At 48.0% G+C, this 16,477-nt stretch overlaps 1 protein-coding gene across 4 annotated transcripts; it reads right to left on the bottom strand.

Moving 5' to 3' along the window:
- Window positions 1–1,508: 1,508 nt before the first annotated feature.
- Window positions 1,509–11,411, bottom strand: PDP1 (pyruvate dehydrogenase phosphatase catalytic subunit 1). Of its 4 annotated transcripts, XM_025433573.3 has the most exons (3): window positions 11,248–11,370; window positions 9,665–9,699; window positions 1,509–5,604 (listed from the first exon to the last, which is right to left on the bottom strand). In XM_025433573.3, the coding sequence occupies exons 2-3, from the start codon at window positions 9,693–9,695 to the stop codon at window positions 3,947–3,949; spliced, it is 1,689 nt and encodes a 562-aa protein (XP_025289358.1). In that variant the 5' UTR covers window positions 9,696–9,699; window positions 11,248–11,370; the 3' UTR covers window positions 1,509–3,946. The 4 variants fall into 4 exon arrangements, with proteins under 4 accessions (XP_025289358.1, XP_025289359.1, XP_035564309.1 ...); XM_025433574.3 differs by lacking the exon at window positions 9,665–9,699 and having other exon boundaries at window positions 11,248–11,411; XM_035708416.2 differs by lacking the exons at window positions 9,665–9,699; window positions 11,248–11,370 and adding an exon at window positions 10,970–11,008.
- Window positions 11,412–16,477: the final 5,066 nt, after the last annotated feature.

Below are 16,477 nucleotides of genomic sequence, written 5' to 3'. Positions count from 1 at the left end.
CGAACTACAGCTCTAGGAATAAATTATTTCTCTGCAACTGGACTGAGAAGTTCTGAAAAAGAAGGATAGAACTTCACTCTGGTTGATGTTTTGTGTACCACTAATGCAAAATAAAGTGAAGGCCGAACAGCCACTTTACATTCATTTTGTGTCAGCTCAGAGAAACAAAGCCCATGTATGGGGTCCTGCCTCTAAAAAACTGAAAATCTTGATGGATAAAATTAAAAAAACTATTACAATTTAAAACCAGATATGTGCACATTTTATGAACCTAAATATTGCTAAGTAATCGAGCCTAAATCGTGTGATCCTTAACATACGTGTCGGATAATCATTCTTAATGGCATGTGAAATACATGGATTTTATTCTTAATATACTCACTTAGAAGACTTATAACTTGAGAGCTCTTTCGAAAACAATGCTGTATACTGTCAGGATTCAATCGAAGGCATACATTTTGTCATTAAGAACTGGGCAGAGAGGATTTAGTTCGGATTAAGCGTGGCTTGCAAAGTAAAGTCTGAAAGGAAAAGATCTTCCTACTGTAGTCAATTCAGATGCCATTCAAGATGTCATTTAACCAGCTCATCCAGGACTCACCTTTGAAGTTATTATTTATGACAAAGGGATGTCAACTACTGACCAAGGAGAATAGGTATCTTCACACTCTTGCTATAACCCAAGGACAAAGCTAATAACTCATAGTCAGGCACGAGCTTTGACTCCTAAACCAAGACCATGAAACACCAAGGCATAATTTGCCTTTCTGTTACAGTCATTAGCTCAATCACTTAATGAACTTAATTAGCTCAACAAAATTCTCAGTGGGAGAGGTACAGAGAGGTCAACAGCAAATGACCACTCCTTAATCCCTTCAAACTTTCACCATCATTACTTTTTTAAAGGGCATTTCCTTAAAAAGTCCTGCCTTTGAGGTATAAAACTCACCTGCAATTGTATTTGCAAAGTTAAAGCCACACTTCAAAAAGAGTACTGCCGACAACAGCTGATCTAATGGTTGGCTTTAGTAGGGGACAGCGAGGGGCTCGTAATGGCCATCAACCGTGAATAAATTGTGATATATATTCATATGGTGGAATGTTACCTGGTAATAAAGAGACTATGAATACGCTCAACAACATAAATGAGTCTCAAAAAACTGAACAAAAGAGTAGTACGTACTGTATTTCATTTATGTGAATTTCTAGAATGAGCAACACTAAGCCACGGTGGTAGAAGTCAGAACAATAGTTAACGTGGGGAAGGATGAACTGGGAGAGGGCAGGAGGGAATTTTCCATAATGGAAAAGTTGTGTATCTTTATTGGGGTTGTGGTCACCAAATTCCAAGCTACACATTTAAAATCTGTGCATTCTATTGAATGTCAATCGTATGTGGGATTTTTGTTAAAGTACTAATTACCTACTGGATTCTAAAGTGAAGTATAACCTACTGTTGTAGAAAGCATCTAATAAATCGCATTACCATTAAAAACCAACACAAGCCATTCAGAAAGCAGATATGAAGCTTTAATTTACTGTGGGCATTTCTGTGACCAATATTATAAACTTTTCACACGTCTTCATACAGATATATCTTTTATAAGACACAGGTTTTTGTTTTTGTTTTTTACCAAGTACTGTGAAATATACCACCATTCCACTTAGTTAGGGGCATATTATAAATATCGTGAGCCACTGATTAAATATAAATACAGAGGTTGATACACGTTAGAAAGTTTCCATAATAAAAAAAAGTTTAAGAAAAGCTAAATACTATGAAAGTTTACATATGTTGCATACTTTAAATATCACATCACAGTGACAACCAATTACAATAAAATCACAACTGCTTTTAGATGATAGTACATTCAGATTTCTAACATCCAATTATTTTTGTTTCCATCATGTCAACTCCACACAGCGTTCTCATTTCTAGAGAGTAGACCAGCTTTTGGACTGCAGACCGAGTTTCTTGTGCAATAATGATTACTATTTTGATTGTGACCACTGGACACTGAATTTATAACATACGGTACTAAAAAGAGACAAGACTATGAAGTATATGATATGGAACTCTTCAGTGGCGGTGTTCAAGAGAAATTAAAATAGCAGCCTGAAAATGGGTTTTAATAATCTACATATATTTCAATTAAAAGACGTCAAAACATTTGGAAATAAATACATAGTACAGCCTTCCCCCTTCCAAAATGCTGCCTGGAAGAAAAGTTCCAAGCCGAATGAAGGGGAAAAGTGAGGGAAAAACAACAACTCAGAAAACAAACATTATATGCTGCTCTGAGCTACAATCTGCCTGAGTCTGTTTTTCAGTTGGAACAAGTTTTACCATCACTTCTACATTGCTTTAGTGTCCACAGTCCAGAGGAAGTCCTTGAACAGCTAGTTCATATTTTACAGAAATTGGAAGGACTCCTAAAACCCCTCAACTAATTACACACGGGAAAGCCAATCACGTGTTGTCTTAAAATCTATGTGAATATCAAACATAGTCGTAGCCATTCTCTTAACGGTGATGCCAGAGGAAGTGATGAAAATATATGCACAGCTGTACACAGATCACCATTAAACACAGGACAAATGCCGTTTGATGCATATCAAATAAGCTCCCAAAAAGCCAATTTGAATATATTTATTTTCATTTACTTTGATACAGCACTAGAAGGGACTGCATATAATTACAGAGACTGCTGCAAACAACACTTGATGCTACTAAGGGTTCTATTAAGCATCAGGCATGCACAACAGTTGCCTTTTAAAACTTCTCATGTATATATCTTAAGATTTCTACTTATAAGCTACAATAGGTTTAAAGCATTTAGTCATTTTTAAACCAAATATTTTAACTGACCTATGTCTACGTGGGGAAAAACAAAAACTCCCTCCCCGGTGTCAACACCCAAAAGTAATATTAAATCTTACTCTCCAATTTGAGACTTAAAACTTATTTTATATACGTCACCCTTGAAACTCCAAAAGTGGGGAAGATTCTGATCACTACTAACTGGGCAGTATGATTTCCTGGCAGCAGTCTATCCACCGCACACGCACGCACGCCAAGCCTTTGGGGATTACAAGATAAGCGTGACGTGCTGGTGGCTACAGATGACAATGATTGAATGAACAGTCTCTTCTTTTTATTCTGGATCATTTTATTTCAAACTAAATGAAATGAAATCCTTTCATTACTACAAACTAAAAAATGTTTTCTTTAACATCAACATAAGAGTGGAGGAAACCAAAAGCATCGTCTTCTAGTGTGTGGCAAAACAGAAAAGATCTCGATTACATTAGGTAACCAGGGGTGGGGAAGGGAGTAGTTTGTTTTTCCACTTAAGAAGCATTCCAGTCAAATAATCACAAACACTTACAAATTCAGATTGGTTCTCAGTCATTTATGGCTTAAAGTACTGGATTTGAAAACCACTTCAGGCTAAAATAAAGTTATATGAATAATGCATAGATTGTCTATCTAGGAAATCATGCAGTAAATAAACATTCTCATGTACACTGGAACCTTAGTGATGAAAGGGGTCTGCGGGTGTGAACGGAAACGTTTCTTCCCTTTTACCAAGAGATACGCCCAGCAAGATCCTGGCTTTGGGCCTATTCAAGATCCTACCTGCCAGGTCATCTTGATTTTCTCAGATTGATAAAAGAAGCCAATGTCACAAGACATTTGCAACAAGGAACTGACTTGCTGCGAGTGCAGGCGCTGTGAGGTCTGAGCCAGGCAGGACGAGACGCTCACGGTCCTGCCACCCTGCTGCAAAGTCAATCTGGAGTATGTGACCAACTAGAGTATCGAATGGGTAAATGCTTAGAATGACCCACTGGAAATGTTTATTATATTAGTATCTTTTACAAATCTGTCTGCCCTTGAAATCTATTTCATTTTGAGAAATGCCAGGGTAATAATATCCACTCGCTATTCCTGGTTTTGATACGCCCCTACGACATGAGAATTGAACTGAACCACGATGATGGTAATGTCGTCTCTGTACATCCGGGCAAGCTCCTCAGGAAGACTAAGCATTTTGGAGAGGCGCTCGTGATCAACAGTCCCGAACTCGTTGTTGCCCACTGCGTGACGAATGAGATGGGTTGCTGCATTCTGGTCCTCGAATACTGAGGACATCTTGGCTCTCCTTTCCGTTAAAAGGCCATGCATCTGTCCTAGAGTCACCTTGTAGCCACCAACAGCTATTGGCTGTTGGTGATGCATGCCGGTCAGGTACTCACCCACAATCCTAACCACATCCTGCCTATGCATGGTCTCCCACAACCCATCAGTAGCCAACACTAGAAATTTATCCTGTGGCCTTAACCGGTGGTAAGTGACCTCTGGCTCAGCAGTGAGATAAGGAGGCGTGTAATAATTAGGAGGGATGAACTTGGTGTATTCGTTGTCGTTCAACTGGTCTGGGCCCGATTCTATCACTCTCTTTTGAAGGTCAATGCTCCATTTGAACTTTACGTCTCCAAAAGCCCTAAAAGGCATCAGCAAGCCAAGCAGCCGATCCTGTTTCACCACACTCTTGGCCTCATTCTTCGGGTGTTCCAATTTCAGCCGTTCCAGTTCTCTTTCATTCTGAGCGTTGTGATCATTAGAGAGAGTGACTGCTGACCAAGAGCCATCCTCTTCCTGCACACCCAGCATGGCCCTGCTATCGCCAGTATTGGCCACGTGAAGGTCAACACCGTCTACGTGGGCCACACAGGCGGTGGCCCCAGAAAATGCCACTCGGAGCACCAGGTAGTTGAGGAAAGAATTGGGATCACCAACTTGAGCCTCCAAGGAGATGTCATTGTCGAGCCTCTTGAAAGCATTAATTAAAGCCTCCTTAACATCGATATCAGTAGACTCCCCAGTGTTGAGGTCTATAAGTTCCTGCCAGTAAGTCCTCAAGCTGTTGAAATACAATTTGGATGCCTCCTTACTGAAGTAATCATTGGGGTGCTTGTGCCACTGGAGGATGGGCAGCAGCGCCCTACCACTCTCCACTGCATTTTCAATCTCTAGCAAAGTCTCATGGGGTAACAGAGAGACAGCAATATAATAGAAGAGTCTCTCGCTGACCGCCTGCGAACAGGCACAGCCCGCATGGCCGTCGAACACCCCCAAGAGCATCCCTCGGGTCTGCAGGCAGGTGGCCGCGCTCCTCCGGTCCTCGATGGGTGCATTTGCAGGCAGCTGATTGCTGTCAAATCCAAGGACAGAGCTGACGTTTTTGCCATCGAACTCGGGCACCTTGAAACTGTACTCGTTAGCCTTCAGGATGCTGTTGACTTGTGGAGGTGTGAGGTAAAACTTCTGGGGTGTGGAAGCATATCTCCTCCCCTGGGTGTACTGCCACCAGCTCTCCTTTGGCCTGCAGAAGGTCGCGTACGCCGGGTGGGGGCTGTATCTCAGGCGACTCTGAGGAAGGTACGGGGGCGGGCAGCAGAGATGCTTGTGGTGGCAGTAACAGGCGGTGCCATAGATTCTGCTCAGCTCGCAGTTACGGAGGAGAGGGAAAAACAGCTGAGCTGGCGCTGGCATGGCATCCGAGAACAGCGGCAGGCCGGAGCTTCCGACGGGGATTCCTAGACGGCAGGTACACAGACAACAAAGGCAAGAGTTACACTTGGGATCACTCCACCTCGCCTCGCTTCGTGCAACTGCCGGCAGGTGGACCTGCGCTAGGCCCCGGGCTCCGAGCACCGCATCTCACGTGCCCACCACGTGCTCCTTCTACAGGGTGGATTGTGCTAAGTAAGTACAATTCTCACTCCCTCACGGAGCCACGACTACAGTCGAGCTTTACTCTTCTCTTTTCCTCACATTTCCTTGTGCAGCGCAGACTGTGCGGCACGTACAATAGATGCGGCTGGGAAAAGCTGAGGAGAAGAGGATTACATAACATCATGCAGCGGCAGTCCACCTGGCCAATCACCCTCCTCCCTCTGTATCCTCAAGGCGGCCCTGGATCTCCCATATCACACAGAGACTCCTCTCATTAATGACAATCCTGTTTCGAGACTTGTGGCCAATTGTCAACCTTTGATGACACAAGGCTATCGCATGTATCGGGTGTTAGTATTGTGTGTGTATATATGTTTTCATGAATTATTTTGTAAGTAATATACGTAGATCACTGTATTGATATAATGTTCATTGTAACATATAGAAAAAACTTTACATAATGAATAAAAATAGGAATTCCAGTATTCTCTTCCTGCACCCCAGTGGACGGTCTTGCAAACTACGCTTCTCTAGACCACTGCGCCAATTTGGTGAGCTTAGGAACGTAGGTCTGCCTGCAACTTGCCAAATAATCCTAGAAAGGTCAGTTTACCTCTCTGGGCCTCACTTCCCTAGGTTGTAAGTGAACACACCAAAGCAGATGCTATCGAAAGCCTCTCCTGGAATCCTATGCCTTTTTAAGTGTTAGCTGAAGTGAGGCTTTGAAATCGGATACTAGCTTCATTTTTTCATTGTTTAATTTACTGTACTCTTTGTGATAAAAACAATTTTAGGTATAGTAGCAGCTCTAAGACTGTTAGTAATGTAAATGCTCTCAGTTCTGGAATTTAATTTACTTGCTGGTATTTTCCCCTGATAATCAGAGGAAGCTATAGAAATACTATTTTCAAACATTATGGATCCTGAATAGAGTTTAATACCTAGAAAAATATTTTCTCTTACATTAAAAGAAAGTATCCACTTGCCATCAGGAAGCAATAAATAGTGAAATAAAAGTCTAAGGTTTGTATAAAAAAGGTACACATATTAATCAAGAATTTAAAAATGTAATACTATATGACACTGAAAATATTTGGCCAAAACATTTACCTACAAAATTTTATTTCATTTTATTTTTATTTTTTTAAAGAATTTACTTATTTATTCATGAGAGACACAGAAAGAGAGGCAGAGATACAGGCAGAGGGAGAAGCAGGCTCCATGCAGGGAGCCCGATGTGGGACTCGATCCCGGGTCTCCAGTATCACGCCCTGGGCCAAAGGCAGACGCTCAACTGCTGAGCCACCCAGGCACCCCTACACAGAAAATTTTATGAATGTGTATCATTAATCCAGATAATTCAGGCAAGGGGAAAAAAAAAAAAACTCTTCCTTCTCACTAACATTTATTTCCCCTGAATTCTTGAGGCCTTGCTTCAAAGAATTCATTTGGCCTGTAAAGAAATAGACTTTAGAAATACTTTATTATTTCTTTTTTAAGTGGACTCCATGCCTAGCATGGAGCCCAACACAGGGCTTGAACCCAGGACCTGAGACCAAGACCTGAGCTGAGATCAAGAGTCAGACACCTAACCAACTGAGCCACCCAGGCACCCCAGAAATACTTTTAAAAAGGAAATAAATGCAGTAACAAAACAGAGTACAGAAAACAAAACCATTTGAATCATAATATCAGCATTTCCTTCTTAAGTTTGAACCCATTACAGGAAAAAAATGTACAAATATCACAGAGATGGTTAGCTATGTTACATTACTTTCAGGTACGCCCTTCTGACAATTAGAGAAGTGATAAGTGAGATGTAGGAAAGCAGAAAAAATCAAACACTGAATAATAACCGATTCTTGTCTGCTTCCGTAATAAGCAGTGCATAAGCCAGGCATATAGAACCTCTTTTGCAAATGACAGAAAGTACCATTATTTTAAATGCACTATTAAAGAAGGGATTTGTTTAAAAAACTGAAGCATAGGCAATAGAAGCTAATGATTAGAATTTTGGAAATAAGATCAATAACTAAACAAGCATTCTAAAATGCAGTAATGAAAAAGAAATTCCAGAAGGACAGGAATCTATCAAGACTAACCACTTAAATAACCGCACTTAAACTGAATACCTGAAAGTCATCCAAAGGTTAAGGGTACATGATTGAGCCAGGAGATGTGCTCAAATGTTGGGCCACATGACATTGGCTTCCAGGCATAGACTATATCTCTTGTCAGATTTGCACACAGAGAGCACAGTAACTCACTTCATGTTCTGTATAAAGATTTTCTAATATTAAAAATACACACGGATGCCCATCTTAAGGGAACGTTTTCTCCATGACTTTAGATTAAGTTTGTATTTGTGCAAAAAAAAAGTTTGTATTTGTGCTATTTTAAAATGTAAGACTTTTACAAGAAGAAGAAATGCTTGCTTCTGCGTGATTCAGTTGTGATTCAGTTGAACTGAATCAAACTACTACTTTGTGCATGCGCGTGTGTGTACGTGTTTGCAAGGCAGGGGTTTGGTAGATGCATAACAGAGTTTGGTTATATGATGTCTAATCAAGGAATAACAAGTCCAAGGAACCTGCACTTTCCTTAAATACTTTGTTTTGACAATTCTGCTTTTGTAGTCCACTGCAAAATGAATGAAACATTGTGGCAAAAGAACAGATTCATGCAGCAGATGGTCTGAATAATACATAAATTCAAACAACAAGCACTCAAATACTCAGGTAATAGAATATTCCTTCACCGCAAAAGTCCTCAAGATTAAAAAAAAAAACAGTGGAATTTATCAACTTTCAGTTATTCAGAGGCTTAACATATGGACTGAGACTATCCCAATCCCCCAACTCCCAACATTCTTTCAAAAAACAAATTCTTGGAGAATATGGAATTCATGAAAACCCTGCTCTGTGATTATTGAGTGTTCTATCATCACCAGCACGTGATATATTCTCTCCATCAGACCAGAGATCCTTAGAAATCAGAGTACTTTCAAATGTGTAAAGCATAAAAGGAGCATTCAAAAACTGAGCATCTTTCTGAATATCCTGTGATTCAACCACAAAACCCCACAAAATCAAAACTTCTGCTGACAAACTCGCTAAATTAATGAGGTAGAGAGCTCTTGACCAGGCTATTAAGAAGGGCAACAAGGTGCAGCGTCAGGAAACCGGAGGAGTGTCGGATTTTCAAGCGATCTCTGAGCACAATTTCACTGAAAAGTTCCCATCCCGTGATCCAGACCCAGGCACCTTTACACGCAGCATCTTAGAGCTGGGCAAACTTGGCCCATTTTGCCAATGACTAATAAGAAAAGATGCACCGCAATCCGACACAGGAGCGAGACCCATCCCTTCTTACTGATGTGCTCGGCAGAGCCTGTGCCAGGAAATGATTCCACTTCATTCAATAAACCCACAGACCCTATTAATTAGAAAATGCTGTTATACTGCTCCGACTCCGCAGCTCTTTAGCTTTCCAAGCTTTTGGTAAATGGAAGAGGGAAAAAAAGGAAGGAAAGAGAGCCACACTAGTCAATGTGTCAGAACCTCAGTTTATGTAATCCGATTGCATGAAACACCCTGTATAAAGACTTGAATTTCTCGGCATTTCTGGAAATGCCTAGCCGTTTCCCAGCCCCCGTTATCCATCTCTCCGTGAGTGAAGACACCCATTTCCCTCTGAAGCCCCGAAGCCCCACGCCAGCACTTGTTTGATGAGTTTCCTTGGTCCCTCCCTGGGAATTGCACTGAGGTCTCGAAGCTCTCCGGGTCCAGGACCCCCCCTCCCCGCCCTGCTTCTACCTACCACCCCCCTTCATCCACGGCGACCCACCGAAAACCATGCACACGCAAAGCCAGTCACCATCCTTCCCGGGTACCCAACGCAGGTGGTCAAGCGCATACCTACCAATTCGTCTGGGCCCGGGACACACACACATTCTCCTGTCATCACAACACGGAGCCGACAACATCCACAACCCGCGCGGGCAGCAGCAGCGACAGCAGCACCGGCCCATTGAAAGCAAAGCAGAGATGCTCATTAGAGGAGGCGGCGGCGGGGGGCGGGCGCGGAGGAGGGGCGAGCCGTCGCTCCAGGCGGGAGGGGGCAGGCCCGGGCGGGCCCGGAGGGGTGGGGAGGACCGGAGCAGACGCACCCACCCACCCCGCGGGGGCGGCCGGGGCACGGCCCGAGGCGGCGGGGACCCCGCAGCCGGCAGGGGTGCGCCCCGGGCCCAGCCACGCCATCCGGCCCGGCCGCGGAGCCCGGCGGCCCCCGGCATCCTCCGCCGCCGCCGCCGCCGCCCACCCCCCGCCCGGCCTCGGGGCAGGAGCCTCGGGCGGGGCGGCCCCGGGAGCGTACGGGGGACCTGGGCTCGCCCTCCCGCCGGTGCAGGAGCCTCGGGCGGGGCGGCCCCGGGAGCGTACGGGGGACCTGGGCTCGCCCTCCCGCCGGTGCAGGAGCCTCGGGCGGGGCGGCCCCGGGAGCGTACGGGAGACCTGGGCTCGCCCTCCCGCCGGTGCAGGAGCCTCGGGCGGGGCGGCCCCGGGAGCGTACGGGGGACCTGGGCTCGCCCTCCCGCCGGTGCAGGAGCCTCGGGCGGGGCGGCCCCGGGAGCGTACGGGAGACCTGGGCTCGCCCTCCCCCCGGTGCAGGAGCCTCGGGCGGCGCGGCCGGGGAGCGTACGGGGGACCTGGGCTCGCCCTCCCCCCGGTGCAGGAGCCTCGGGCGGGGCGGCCCCGGGAGCGTACGGGAGACCTGGGCTCGCCCTCCCGCCGGTGCAGGAGCCTCGGGCGGGGCGGCCCCGGGAGCGTACGGGGGACCTGGGCTCGCCCTCCCGCCGGTGCAGGAGCCTCGGGCGGGGCGGCCCCGGGAGCGTACGGGAGACCTGGGCTCGCCCTCCCCCCGGTGCAGGAGCCTCGGGCGGCGCGGCCGGGGAGCGTACGGGGGACCTGGGCTCGCCCTCCCCCCGGTGCAGGAGCCTCGGGCGGGGCGGCCCCGGGAGCGTACGGGAGACCTGGGCTCGCCCTCCCCCCGGTGCAGGAGCCTCGGGCGGCGCGGCCGAGGAGCGTACGGGGGACCTGGGCTGGCCCTCCCCCCGGTGCCCCCGGCGCCCCCGGCGCTGACAGCGGCCCGCCCGCAGCCCGACGCCCCCGCGCGCCCCGGGGCCCGCCCCTCCCCCGCCCGCAGCCCCCAGCGCCCCGGGACTCGTACCTCCCCCGCCGCCCGCCTGCAGCCCCGACGCCCCAGAGCGCCCCGGGGCCCGCCGCCTCCCCCTCCCGCCCGCAGCCCCGCCGCCCCGGGGCCCGCCCCTCCCCCGCCCGCGGCCCGCCCTCCGCAGCCCCGCCGCCCCCGCGCCCCCGAGCGCCCCGGGGCCCGCCCTCCGCACGCCCGCGGCCGCCGCTCCCCACGCGCGCCGGGCAACCCCTCACAACTTCGGGCGGGTCGGGGAGGATCCCGCCGGCGCGGGGCCGCGAGCAGGGGATACGAACCGGGCACGCAGGGGACGAGCCTCTTGAGCACCGGCAGGCCGCGGCGGCACCCGGCGCTCCTCCCACGCCGCCCGGCTCGGCTCCCCGGAGTGCGGCCCCAGGCCCCCAGCTGGCCCACTCCCTGCCCCGCCGGGCCGCCACCCTGCCCCGCCCGAACGTCCGGGCCCCCGGCGCTTCCCGCCTCCCGATTGGCTGCGCGAGGGCGGGTGGGCGGGGCGGAGGACGGCAGGCCCCGCCCACGGCGCGGCGGGGGGCGGAAGAGCGGCGCGCTCCCGGCCCGCTTTGTGACGTCACGGGGGTCAGACAATCCCTTCCATTCCGAACCAGCCGCTCATTGGCTGTGAGGCCCGCCCCACGTGACCGCGCCCGCTCGCCCGGCTGGGGGCGGGGCTGCGCGGCGCTAGGGACCCGCGAGCGGTGGGCGGGGCTTAGGCTCCCGCTGGGTCCCCCGGGGGCGGGGCTGCGCGGCGCTAGAGACCCGCGAGCCGTGGGCGGGGCTTAGGCTCCCGCTGGGGTCCGGGGGGCGCGGCTGCGTGCCCCGCAGGGAGCGGAATTGCCGGCGCCTCGCCCCAGCCGGGACTCTAAGGCGCGGCGGCCCCAGGTTCCTTTGCATTCGCTTGCAGATTTTAGACAGGGGGACTGGGAGCCTGCGTTCCCTCGTTTTCGGGACACCTTTCGGGTCCTCGCCAGGGGCAGCGGGAGGAAGTCGCGAGGAGGGCGCGCTCTCTGCAGAGCGGGGCGGGTGCTCGAGGGCTTGGGAATCTGTAGGGTCTCCTCCTCCCTAAAGGGTTGCAGCCTGCGCAAGCGGGAAGAGCGCTGGGGTCGGCAGTCAGGCCCACGGTCCAGGTCACTCCTGCTGCATGAGACGGGGTCAGTGAGGTGACGTCAGGCTTGGGGTGGCTCGGCCTCCTGTGCTTGAGCAGAAGACCTCCTGGGGCTCCTTCATTGCCTCCATCCACACTCCATCCACGAGCCCTTGGGAGCAGCGGCTTCTAAAAGCTTCCTTGGATATTTTCACTCATTTTATCTCCTTTCCCTTTATTACCTTTCACTAATTTTTATGTCAGTGAGGGTGACAAAACATGAGAGACACCTAACTCTGGGAAATGAACACGGGGTGGTGGAAGGGGAGGTGGGCGTGGGGGGGGGGTTGGGGTGACTGGGTGATGGGCACTGAGGGGGGCACTTGGCAGAATGAGCACTGGGTGTTATGCTATATGTTGGCAAATTGAACTCCAATAAAAAATTAAAATAAAATAAAATAAAAGCTTCCTTGGAGATGACACCAGGTGGATCCTGGCCCGATCCCTGCCCCGTGCTGAAGCTTAGTTTGATTCATTAAGCATCTCTGCTTGCTGGCCAACAGCATTCACAGGGCGATGTGAGCTGGATATAAAAACTGTCATGTTAATAGTGTTGCAGGGTTTTTACTTTTTATTAATCCTGCATTATTTGGTTTGTGTGTAATAAAGGAAGAAACTAAATAGACACAAAACAGTGCCAAGAACAGATGCTTCGTAATTGCCGGGTGTTCTCAGCTGCTCCTCCAGTCTCTAAATAAATTAGAGACGCGCATTTTTGTTCAGTGCCAGGCTGCCCACGAAACTCTTATAGCTGCTCTAAGTGGCCTTCAGCTCCGTTTACGCAGTCCACCGCCCTCACTTCCCCCTTTCTTGTTACTTCTTAAATGAGCATCCCATAATTTCCTAAGTATTCTTCATCGTCCTTTTCCCTATTAGTATATGATCCCTTTATCCACTTTTTTCTTGGTTCATAGAAACAGTAGAATGTGGTTTAGCCTAGTGGGTAAGAGCGAAAGTGAAGGCAGGCTGCCCGGGTTCCAGTCTCAGCTCTGCGGCTTTACTATGTGGTCTTGGGCAACCTCTCTCTCTGGCTCAGCCCTCTGCTATGTAAGACAGGAATAAAAATAGTGATAACTCACAGGGTTGTATTACCTAGGTCAATATAAATATATATTGTGCTAAAGAAACTACATAGCAGGTAGTAAGGTCTGTAGAAGTATTAAACTCCACATTGAGAGTAGAGGTTACTTAAAAATAAAATCTTGGGGCAGCCCCGGTGGCCTAGCAGTTTAGCGCCGCCTGCAGCCTGGGGTGTGATCCTGGAGACCCGGGATTGAGTGCTACGTTGGGCTCCCTGCATGGAGCCTGCTTCTCCCTCTGTCTGTGTCTCTGCCCCTCTCTCTGTGTGTCTCTATGAATAAATAAGCACAATCTTTAAAAATAAATAAATAAATAAAATCTTTTTAAAAAGGTGTTAGCTGTTATTAATCTTATTGACATGTGTCCACATAACTTGTGCCTGTTTTAGATTTAGGACTCCTAAAGGGTAGGAGATCCAGATCCTTAAGAGCCTTCAGTGCAATATGTTCTTCATTAGATACTAAGAAGTTATTAATAGACTGGAAAGTCCGAGAACCTTAGGATATCAGTTTAATATGTGTGAGGGGTGTCCTGCCTCTCAGCCCCTCCTTTGCAGACGTGGTGACCAGTTAACTGAAGCTAAGAGTAGATTTTTACAAGTTTCTGCCTGAGATCTCAGAAGTGAAGTTAATACCAGGCTTGTCTGTTGTCTCTAAACTTTCCCAAGGACTGTGATAGTAATGAGATTCCACGACGTACACATCCATATTCATGACCTCTTCGAGTTGTTGGCTTGGTTGCATATACTTTTATTCCACACCAACATTGCCACTGTTCAGAGCACTTTTAAAATGACCATTTCAAACTGTCTTTGTCTGCACAGGAAACGCCCAACCTGTCTTATTATAACTAGCACCTTGGTTTTTATACCAAAATAGCATTGATTTCCCCCATCTTACTATTCTTAGTTCTAAATGACCTGACTATTTCTGAAAATAACACACATTCTCAAAAAACTAGACTTTGCCACCACTAAGTATAGTCACAAGAATTTGTCCTGACTATTGAAGGCAATGTCAAGGTATTTCTGGAATCAGGATAAAGGCTCCCCAATGTAATGCCATGAAATAAACCCATTTAGAGGGGCACGTTTTGTTTTCTCACTGCAAAGTTGGAGGATTCGGCGATATGTGTCTTATAAATAAAGTCATGGTCTTGCAGATGCTTTAGTATCTCGACCTTGCCTCCTCTCTCCTGTGGCTCTCCTGTCTCTAGGTCTCCGTTTAGCCACTTTGTAGCCTTGCTTCAAAAGTGCTGCTTGTTTTTACGTGGTCATCTGGCCAGGCAAGGACAGGTCCTTGGGTGTGCTGCTCTGACCCCACAGACTGTTTTAGCTACCAGAACACCTGTTGACACTTGGACATTGGAAGGCACAGAAAAGAAGCTCCATGACAGCCCAGGACTGTTGTAAAGAAGGGCTGGCAAAGAGAGAAGAAGGGGTTTCAAAAATAGTATGGTACCCCAAACAGGGCTGTGCAAGAAGACCTACTTTGTCAACACCCATGCTTTCTGTGATACCAGTAATGCAAAGACAGGTTCTTTTTTTAAAAAGATTTTATTTATTTATTCATAAGAGACACACAGAGAGAGGCAGAGACACAGGCAGGGGGAAAAGCAGGCTCCCTGCAGGGAGCCCGACGTGGGACTCACAGGGCTCGATCACAGGACCCCGGGATCCCAGGACCCTGGGATCACAACTTGAGCCAAAGACAGACACTTAGCCAACTGAGCCACCCAGGCGTCCCTGCAAAGACAGTTCTTGAATGAGACCCTTGACAGTCATTTTGTTGCCCTAGAATAAACCTAGAGATGAGCAAGTGCTGAAGCAGACTGGCCTGTTGTTCTTAGGGATGGATGATCAAACCCTTGGGGGTATTGGAGGTTAGCTGTGACAGCATGGAGACGGTCCAGCAGAGTCTCTGTGATCCCAGCCAGGGAGTTTAAAATAGATCCACATGTGGGTCTGACATACTGTTGGTCCCCTGGCTGCTGACTTACCTTTGCCTTTGCCCAAATCAACAATTAGAAGAGAGGTGGAGCCCACCACACTCCTCTTTTAAGTCCTACTTCCCTCCAGATGTCCTCCCCCATTCCAGATCTTGAATAGGAAATCAGCAAGTATTTACCAAGTCCTTCAGCAATCGCATCTCTTTTATTACCATCTCAGAGCTGAGAGTTGCTTCTTTGAAATCACTTGGAGTTTTATGCAGTGAGATGGACAAATCACCTGTAAGAAAGACATAGAATGTGTATTGTAGCTCATAGCATGTGGACGAGGAGCTTTCACATTTATCTCATTTAATATTTTATTTTTTATTTTTTAAAAAGTGTAATGGCTTTTAAAGTCATCATTGAAAAAAATAATAAAATAAAGTCATCATTGTTTATTTTATTTTTTAGATTTTATTTATTTATTCATGAGAGATACACAAAGAGAGAGAAGCAAAAGACACAGGCAGAGGGAGAAGCAGGCTCCATGCAGGGAGCCTGATGTGGGACTCGATCCTGGGTCTCCAGGATCACGCCCTGGGCTGAAGGCAGATGCTAAACCACTGAGCCACCGAGGGATCCCCTCATTTAATATTTTAAAAGGGACCTGCTGTCATCAGAATTCATTTGGCAACAGTATGTTTGAGAGAGAAAAATAAAGCTTCATTCTCAATTTGCAAAACTAGAGACAAAAGTCGCCTGATCAGTAGGCAGGAAATTTCTGTGCATTAATTTAATATGATAAAGAATATGAATATGGGGTTGCTTAGTTAGAGGTTCAGGGGCCTTAGTAAGAAGACTGCAGGTCTGGGGACCTGGATGGCATGTCTTTCAACAGTCCCTGTTAGCGGGGTGTCTTGGAACACTGAGGATGACATGCATGTGGGGGCTTGGTATTATCAAGGCATGAGACAATCCACCAAATTGATTGCTCATTCGGTGTGAGTCTATGGATGGGTTCCCAAGAACACAGAGGGTGAAAGGTGAAGGAAGGGCTGCAGGGGAACTAAGACTATACCACAGGTGCCGATTCGTGGTGCCTCTGAAGCGGGTCAGGCCAGTCTGCAGACTCCAGGAGAGGCCTCCGCTCCATACGATCAAAAATAGTAGCTGCTGACGTGCACACTTCTTGAAAGCTGTACGTCTTTGCTGACCTACCTGTACACCTTAACTACTAGAGTGTAAGCCTCCCAAAAGCAGGGACCAGGTCTCTCTTTTGCACAGATGTAAACCCACGGCGTGGCATACAGTGAGAACCAGCAGGTCGTGAGTGCCTTAGTTTACCCTAGTGTCTCCTT

This window comes from Canis lupus, chromosome 29, assembly GCF_003254725.2.
Source record: "Canis lupus dingo isolate Sandy chromosome 29, ASM325472v2, whole genome shotgun sequence".
NCBI classification, from domain to species: domain Eukaryota; kingdom Metazoa; phylum Chordata; class Mammalia; order Carnivora; family Canidae; genus Canis; species Canis lupus.
This window is presented reverse-complemented; position numbering and strand designations above follow the sequence as displayed.

What these genes read in the sequence shown, in the direction of transcription:
- PDP1 (XM_049103820.1), bottom strand. Translation starts at nt 9,797, where the DNA reads ATGAGCATCTCTGCTTTGCTTTCAATGGGCCGGTGCTGCTGTCGCTGC. An exon ending in TCCCGGGCCCAGACGAATTG is followed by an intron (nt 5,605 to 9,664) that starts GTAGGTATGCGC and finishes CCTGCCGTCTAG; the next exon opens with GAATCCCCGTCGGAAGCTCC.